This window comes from Rutidosis leptorrhynchoides, chromosome 7 (assembly GCF_046630445.1).
Source record: "Rutidosis leptorrhynchoides isolate AG116_Rl617_1_P2 chromosome 7, CSIRO_AGI_Rlap_v1, whole genome shotgun sequence".
Classification (NCBI taxonomy): domain Eukaryota; kingdom Viridiplantae; phylum Streptophyta; class Magnoliopsida; order Asterales; family Asteraceae; genus Rutidosis; species Rutidosis leptorrhynchoides.
Window position 1 is genome coordinate 22,524,564 of NC_092339.1, and position 9,733 is coordinate 22,534,296.

The window sequence follows — 9,733 nt, forward strand, 5'->3', positions numbered from 1 at the left end:
AGTATAGTCATGGTGGTTGACTATCTTTGTTTGTGTGTAAGTGACCGCGTTAACGGTCGAGACGGTACGGGTAGGGTATAAGTCTTGGTGGCACCAAGCATCGCCTTTGTAAATGAAAGTTTCCTAGGCCTGCTTTGTGTCCTAGGTAGATCTCGACTAGCAGTTGATTGCTAGGGAGTTGTGGCGTTGAGCCGTAATGTTCATTGGGTTTGGGTGACTTCGAATAGTCAAGTGTCATATAACGCCGAGGATGGACCCCGAAAGGGGCAAGTGAATGAGACTCGGTGGTAGTAATGGGAGTTGCATAACACTACGTCAGGTGCCCTCCATATACCTGCAAGTGGAATGCTTCACTCCGGTGGTGTGATTACTTTGTACTTGGGTACCGGTGAGGAAACCCGAAGGTACGATCATGGTTTATTGCGACGACTAGCGGGCATTGACGTTTAGCCGATTCGGAAAGACTAGGTTCGAGTATCTTGTGGTAAGTCCGCGAAAAATTTTGAGTATGACCGACGTTGGTACCGGTCATGTATGTTGTGGAATGTTGAAATTTCGCAAGGTCTTATCATCTTGATGATGATAAGGTACGGTTAAAACCCTAAGTGGGGGAGTATGTACCCGGAGGGTACGATGCTTCTTTGGTTTGGTAGGCGTGTTTGAGCCATTTGCCGTAAGTTATCTCGTTTTGAGAGCCAACTAGAGACGTAGAGTGTTAGTTTGGACTGTCTCATGTAGGGGCGTGTTAGGATAGAGTGCGTTCGGGAACGAACTCTCTAGAGTATTGGCGATGGGCGTTAGAACTCTAAGTCGTGAGTTGGAGTATGCCAAGGAAATCATGAAGGTTAATTGTGCAATTGGAACATTGCATGGTGGTAAAGTGTGATCGATAGGATGCACGGTGGCCTCAAAGGTTCCGAGATTGTGTGAGAACTCGAAGACTTGTGGAAAATGAGTTGTTTTCGTTCGCGATGAGGTTTATATCGCGAGGACGCTATCCAATTTAAGTGGGGGAGAGTTGTAAGACCCGATTATTTATTTTACAGAAGTGTATTAGAGTGCATGAAGTGTGGGGAAAATTGTGTGAGTAAACCGAAGACAGAACCTGTTCAGCCCTTCGTGCGCGCCGCACAGGGGTGATGGTGCGCGCCGCGCACTGTTCCTGCGACAGAACCCCAGTTTTTCTGTTTTGAGTTTAATGAAGGGCATTATGGTCTTTTCACTTGAGGGTCGGTTTTAGGCCACAAAGGCAGATTGGTGGACTCTTTCAAGTCCACAATCTTATCTTCATCTCTTCCACACACTCTCAAACCCTAGAGTGAGAAATAGAGCTTAGAGAGAGAAAGCTTCATTTGGGGAAGAAGGATCTTGAATCAAACGAAGTTGCAAGTGTTAAAGTTGTTCACCTTGTTCACGGCTACGTTGTGGTGGTATTGGTAAGCTCTAACTCCGAGTTTTCATAGTTTGATTTAGTGTTCATAATTGGGGTTTTGAAATGGGTGTTCTTGAAATAAACCCATTAGTTGTTAATTGGATGTTTGAGCTAGTAAATGGTGTTAATAACCATTGTTGGTTGGTTTGGGTTTGTTAATGAAGATGATTAGTTGTTAATCATGTTTGGTTGTTGGAATCACTAGTTAATTAAGATTATAAGTGATTAGAAGTGTAAACTTGCAAATGGGTGTTGACTTGAGTTTGGGTCAAAATGGATTTTTGTGTCCTAATGATGCAAGTAAGTGTTTTGATGTTGAACCTTGAGCATAAGGGGGTGTTTGAACATAATCATTAGTTAATTTTGATTATGGGTGTTTTGGGCGAGTTTTGACTTAGTCAAAGTGATGCATGTGCAAATGGGTCGAAATTGCACTTATGGTGTTTTGTGTATAAGCTAGTGTATTTAGCTTATTCGGCTGTAAATTACTTAGGTGATTTGCATCGGACGATTAGGAGCTCAAGCGGAAGTTGCCTTACTTGAAATCAAGGTGAGTGGAATATTTATACATGTATGTATGTGGTTTATTTACTCGTACGCGATGTGGGCCTTTGGCGCCACATCATGAGTGTTGGGCGTTATGTCACAAGTTGGTGGCTTATTTGGTATTCGGGTGAAGAGAACTACGGGTCAGTAGTATCTCGCTAGGTGTCTCACGAGTCGGTGACACCTCTTGGAGGTTTACAAGTCGGTGACCTCATATGTATTGACGGGTGGTGCGCTAGTCGGTGACACCCCATAGTGTTCACAAGTCGGTGACACTTGGTGGTACTTCACAAGTCGGTGATGCCACATGGCGTTCACGAGGCGGTGACCCATAAGTAATAGTGGTGATTCACAAGTCGGTGACACCTTATGATGAGTCACAAGTCGGTGACATTTCTTAGTGATCACAAGTCGGTGACACTAGGTGGGGCTTCACAAGTCGGTGATGCTACATGGTGATTCACAAGTCGGTGACACCATATGACGAGTCACAAGTCGGTGACATGGTACGAGTGAGACTCGATGATCTTGGTCGGCTACAAGTCGGTAGTAGTAAGCGGTGAACGGTTAGCGTGTTTATGCCCTTTTATGTTTAGTATATTATCGTGTTGAATTATATACTAACGTTGTTGCTAGTCGTGTGTTTGTTGATGCTAACTCGTTTGTTCGTTGTATGTAATGGTTTTGTAGGTGGATGCGTGTAGGTAAATTACATATGTATATGTATAAGTATTGCATTCACTAAGCATTAGCTTACCCTCTCGTTGTTTACCATTTTATAGGTTCCGGCGTGGATAAGGGTAAGGGCATTCGTTCGGACTAGAGATCCCGCTTGATGCTAGGGGACGCTTTTGGCTTTAGTAGCTCTTGGAGTTTGACCGATAGTTGGGTAGTTTAATCCCAAACGCCATGCTCATTGTGTAGTTTGGAACTTAAACTTTTTGGTGGTCGAAACTCTAAACTTGTATTAAACTTGTATTTTGGGTCGTGTGGGCCCCACTTGTAAAACATCGTTTTATGTTTGATTCGTGTTAGTTTTACATATATAAGTTTGCCGTGAAAAGCGTTCGGTCTAAATATGTCGGGAAGTGGTCCATCTTTTTAAGAGTTAAAAACTGTTTGATCAGAGCCTGGAACGCCTTGTGCGCGCCGCGCACTTTCTGTGGAGCGCGCCGCGCACCACACCTGAGCAGCAGTTTAATTTTTTTTTTTGGGACTGTTTTTGGTCGGTTATCGGAGGCGGGTTGTTACAATGTTGCACTAGACATTAGAGCTAGTGGGCGGGTGTTTAGTACTTCGAGGTTATTATCGCACTTGATTCGGTGCACGTTATTTATATCAGGGGTGCTCATTATTATTGTTAAGGCTTGTTACCGGGTGCCCACCACTTATAGAATGCTTTTTATACACTACGGTGTATGTATATTTCTGAAAACTGAAATCTTGTGGTCTATTACTATTACTGAAATCATTATTTATGATAAACCTATGAACTCACCAACCTTTTGGTTGACAATTTTTGGCATGTTTATTCTTAGGTATTAAAAGTGCTTCCGCTGTGTATTTGCTAATTGAAAAAGACATTACATGGAGTCATTCATGGCATATTTTCAAAAGACGTTGTATTCAAAATCATTACCGTGTATCATATAGATGTCAATACCTCGCAATTAGACCAGAGATAACGTATCACGTCAATGGCGATTTTGGCGGGTCGTTATAACAAAAGCATAGATCTTCAAATAGCATTTGCACAAGTTCACTTAAATCATATGCCCTAACACAAAAAGGCAAAAGAAGATTATTGTTAGCAGTAAATAACATATAATAGACATGAAAAAAACACAGATTTTTTTTCAAAAACATATTAGCACGGTTAGATTCATGTTGCAATGATTTAAAACAAAGAACAAAAACTGCTACTAATCATTTTCATCGTTTGTTGTTGTTACCGGTAATTCAAAATCTTTGTCAAATCTTCATACGAATATTAAGTAATATATACACAAAAAATTTAAAATTAACAATACCGTTGGAATGATAAGGTCCAGGACTTCCTAACATGTTTTTGGATTCATGTTTTTGGATTCATATTCTCTTGTTGATAGCTTAGTCATTTACGGCTCTATTGAGTCGACAGCAATCATCGATTTATTGGCGACTTGATTGACTCTTAGAGCCTAAATTAAATTCCATGCAGGATTTAAAACCCATGAAAATTTGTTTCTCCCATTTTCATGGCGTCTATTATTATTTTTATTTTAGAATTTTTATTTTATTTTTTTCAAAAAAAAATTTTCCTATTTAAAGGCCGGAGGTCCTCTCGAAAGCAATCTCTTTATCTGTCGAATAAAGAGATAGATGACTTTCTCTAATCTTGAGAGTGTTTCACTTTGGGTGGAGAAATATGAAAGGACCCGTCCTAATCCATCCGGACGAAGTCCGTATTGATTATAAACGATTCACAATAGTTGATTATATTGCGAGGTACTTGACCTCTATATGATACATTTTACAAACATTGCATTCGTTTTTGAAAAGACAATATTTCATTACATCGAAAGTTGACGGCATGCATGCCATTTCATAATATATCTAACTATAATTGACTTAATATTAATCTTGATGAACTCAACGACTCGAATGCAACGTCTTTTGAAATACGTCATGAATGACTCCAAGTAATATCCCTAAAATGAGCAAATTGCACAGCGGAAGACTTCTTTCATACCTGAGAATAAACATGCTTTAATGAACTCACCAACCTTTTGGTTGACACTTTAAAGCATGTTTATTCTCAGGTATGAAAGAAGTCTTTCGCTGTGCAATTTGCTCATTTTAGGGATATTACTTGGAGTCATTCATGACGTATTTCAAAAGACGTTGCATTCGAGTCGTTGAGTTCATCAAGATTAATATTAAGTCAATTATAGTTAGATATATTATGAAATGGTATGCATGCCATCAACTTTCGATGTAATGAAATATTGTCTTTTCAAAAACGAATGCAATGTTTGTAAAATGTATCATATAGAGGTCAAGTACCTCGCAATGTAATCAACTATTGTGAATCGTTTAGAATCAATACGAACTTCATCCTGATGGATTAGGACGGGTCCTTTCAAAATAACTTGTCTTTATTCTCGGATAGGGAAAGGATTGTCCACATATCACCTCCCCATACACCACTCGTGTGGTATTGGGTTTTGTTCTTGTTGTTGTTGTTGTAGTCATACACTCCCTTCAATTATAAAATTTACAACAAAATAAGGGGTTGGGTTCTCAAATGAAAACTGTAGTTAATAAGTTAAAGTTGTCTTTTTGCCCGTTATTTGCATTAGACCACTCCCAATCATGACGCACTTCCTTCCCAGGACACAGTGCCACATCAGTGCCACATCAGCTTTCTCTCTCCATTTATTTTTCACTTCCTCTCCATCACACACCACTATCAACCATGACATCCTCCCTCCTAGGGATGGCAATGGATCTAAAAAAATTCGAGATTTGCGGGTACCCGCACCAATGATGGGCAGATATAATCAAAAAGCTTTACCCACGGGTGGGCGATGGATGCAATCTTGTACCCGCTGACGGATCGCGGGGGGTGATGGACGTAATAGATCCGTTGAGGGTAAAATTCGATCCGAAAATTCGTAATACCATTTGAATAATCCATGGATATACTCGTTCTAATTCCGTGGAAATTGCCACATTGAATAAATGGCCAATAGATAATAATTTACTCAGTATAAGTTTCTACATTCCTCACATCATTTTGGTATCAAACTTTTAGTAACTAGAGTATCCCACAACTACACATTACATGTATTATATAATCAAAGAATGTTGTTATTTGTTTCGTTTATTATACTATCTTAATAAATCTAATTTTTTGGCTATCACTTTAGTAATTCGTCAACCTACTGTGTGATTAGTTTTAGCCACCAAATTTTAATTTTTAATTTTAAACATCGCTGCTTCGCATATATTAGCAAAAAAAAAGTATAAACAATTTATGTTTTCTCATTTATCATAAACACGGGTATATGATTAGATGATATTTTTAATGTCACTTTGAATTTTGTGATATTTATTTTTGATTTTTGAATACTTTAATTTACACATCATAAGATTCGTGGGTAAACCCGCGGCCCGCGAATATCCGTGGGTACAGGCATGGATCTAAAAATAAATCCGTTAACTAAGATGCGCAAGCTAATGGATCATCAAAAAATTCGTGGGTGCGGGTGATGGATGTAGTGGATCTGCGCCCACGACCCGTGGGTGCCATCCCTACTCCCTCCCCATCCCACATATTATTATTATTATTATTATTATTATTATTATTATTATTATTATTATTATTATTTGGAATATAATTATTAAAATCTTTTTTTTAATATATTTTTTTGAACAACACTTTTATTAAATAACATTAATACGGTTACATTTATTTAGAAAAAAATAATCAAAAGTTACATTAACTAAACATAAATTAAAAACTATGAAACTATGCGTCATCTTCGTCCAAGTCCACGTCTTCATTTTCATTTTCATCCACGCTTTCATCCTCGATTTCGTCCTCGTTTTCTTCAACATCTTCGACGGTGTTGGAAGTTCCAGCTTCTGGAGCGGCTCGGGAATGTGGAACGTGACGAACACGAAAATTAGCTGGAAGATTCTAAATGTGTTCGATGAGCTTTGTCGTAGTAGATGATGAATGGACGAATCTCGCAATTCTTTATTAATGTGCATGTGCGCTTGAACCCTTTCCTCGATTGAGCGATTTGGACGACGAGTTGGCTTGTAATTCTCTTCAAGTGAACACATTGCACGTCCATTGTCTTCGGTGATCATATTATGCAATATAACACAAGCGTGCATAATTCTTCAGATTCTTTCAACATAGAATTGTCGGCACGGGTTTTTAATTATTTGCCATCGACCTTGAAGCACACCGAATGCCCGTTCAATATCTTTCCGAGCAGATTATTGATACTTTTTAAATTTTGCTGATTGACGGTTATGTGGACTTTTGAAAGACTTAACTAATGTCGCCCAATCAGGATATATCCCATCGGTTAAGAAGTAACCTTTACCGAAGTTACACCCACTAACCGAAAAATTACACGATGGAGCCGTGTCTTAAAGTAACTCATTAAATAAATCAGATTGATTAAGGACATTGATGTCGTTGTTTGAACCAACGGGTTCAAAGTAGGCGTGCCAAATCGATAAATCATGAGATGTCACAGCTTCTAACATGATTGTTGGATAGCCATGATCGCCTCTAGTATAATGACCTTTATATTTATAGGGGCAATTTTTCCATGCCCAATGCATACAATCTAGACTACCCAACATTCCCGAAAAACAATGTAATTCCGCATGTGCGGATACAAGACGTTCTACGTCTTGTAGAGTCGGTTTTCTCATATACTCCGAACCGTACAAGTGAATCACTCTTTTACAAAAATTATTCAAACAGTCGTATGATGTTTGTTGGCCCATATGTAAGTACTCGTCAAAAGCATCTTGTGCGGTACCGTATGCTAATTGGGGTATCGCGGATGTACATTTTTGGAAAACATTAAAACCCAACAACCCGGTAGCATCCCGCTTTTGATGAAAATATAAAAAATAATCGGGAATAGGTTCTTGAGAGTAATTCATTATAACTTGGCATATGCGTATAAACAATGGTCGACTCATCCTATAACAGCGACGAAAATAATCTCCGGGGAAAGTGGGATTCTCGGAAAAATAATTATTCCATAAACGCATCGCGGTTCCCTCTCGGTCTCTATGAATAAATCTTCTAGGCACCCTTGGAATTGGTTAACGATTTCTTCCTCTTCATCTTTATCTATCTTACCAAGTAGATCAAGTGCGAAGATATTGAAATCCGAACTTGCAATTGACAACGCATCTTTCATAAGATTATCCATAATTTTTTTAGGCATTTTTTAATGAAATAGAATAAAAATTGGTAGAGATTTTATGAAGTGATTAGGGATGGCAAAATGACCCGTACCCGATGGGGAAACCTGAAACCCGATATTTTTGGGCCGGATTTGTGTCGGCTTTGCGGGTCCGTGGGCCGGGTATGGGGATGGTTTTTAAAAATTTTCCGGGTTTGGGTTTAGGGACAGTTTTAAACACAAACTCGGTTACCCGGCCCGTATACCCGATAAAAGACCCGAACTTGTATACCCCACCAGTTTAAATTTTTATAATCATATATTATTTATTTATAAATATAAATTGACAAAAATAAAGTTTGATACTCATTATTTATTGCTACTAGCCTAGTACAATCCATCATTTCTACTTGACAAAAACAATTTTGTAACTATAATTGTAATCACTAAGTAGTAATGTGTTGATCAGTTGTCATAGAATCCTTATATGAAGTCGTTATAGTAATCCTCATAGAATCCTTATAAGTGTAACTACTAGTGTAACAATTTTCTTCTATATTGTAACGACCCAAACCAATAACCAACCAAATACGCGAAACAAATTTTTTATTTTTTTTTATAACAGTGGAGTGCGCCACGCGCACCACCTCAGGGTGCGCGGCGCGCTCAGGTCAGTTTTCAGTTCTGTCCGGTTATGCAATTTTTCAAATAAAGATCTCCCACTTCCCGACATAATTAGACGAAATGCTTTTCACAACGTGTCATAATAGTTAAAACTCACACGATTCAATAATAAAATAAGTTTTATAAAACGGGGCCCACATCGGCCGTTTTTCGAGTTTCATACAAAACACGAGTTTCGACCACATTAGTTTAAATTCCAAACGACACTAAGAGCATGGTGTTTGGGGTTAAACTACCCAAATCTCGGTCAAACTCCAAAAGCTATCACATCCAAAAGCGTCCCCTATCAAACAAGCGGGAATCTCTAATCCAACCGTACGCCCTTACCCTTGTCAACGCCCGAGCCTATAAAAAGATAAACAACGAGAGGGTAAGCTAAAGCTTAGTGAATGCAATAATTATATATATATATATATATATATATATATATATATATATATATATATATATATATATATATATATATATATATATATATATATATATATATATATATATATATATATATATATATAACTTACTTACTTGCACACACTTACAACAAATCCGTATACCTACTAGCAACATAATTAGCATACCATTATAATGTATAACGCTAAGTCCTCGATAACACAAGCTAGTATAACAATATCATATAACGCAATAATACAATATGCTACAACACAATACATAAGCATTGATGTTCACAACATCCATTAGTATTCGAATCCCAAGGCTAGCTCAACGAATGGTATCGTCAACATCGAACTTAATTCCCATTCGTCCCAATAAATGTGGTATCGTCAACATCGAACTTAAACCCATATATGAGGTATCGTCAACATCGAACTTAAAACCCTCATCGAATTTCACTACAATAGCGGTATGGCTTCGTCAACATCGAACTTTAAATCCATATATGAGGTATCGTCAACATCGAACTTAAACCCTCATCAAAAACGTACCAACAATATACTCTAGGATATGGTATCGTCAACATCGAACTTTAACCCATACCCCACAAGCAAATAAATCATATACATACATATATAATTATTCCACTCACCTCAACGATTTGGTGATGATTTTATACTTCCGAATGCTTCAAAGCCGTATACCTAATAAAATAAGTACTCAATCAATAAACAAACTTGTTGGGCTAAACACC

General features: G+C 38.0%; 1 protein-coding gene across 1 annotated transcript; it reads right to left on the reverse strand.

Annotated features, from left to right (window-relative positions):
• Positions 1-7,126: 7,126 nt before the first annotated feature.
• On the reverse strand, positions 7,127-7,654 carry LOC139859024 (uncharacterized). The gene has a single exon (XM_071847843.1). The coding sequence runs from the start codon at positions 7,652-7,654 to the stop codon at positions 7,127-7,129; it is 528 nt and encodes a 175-aa protein (XP_071703944.1).
• Positions 7,655-9,733: the final 2,079 nt, after the last annotated feature.

What these genes read in the sequence shown, in the direction of transcription:
- LOC139859024 (XM_071847843.1), bottom strand. Translation starts at nt 7,654, where the DNA reads ATGAATTACTCTCAAGAACCTATTCCCGATTATTTTTTATATTTTCAT.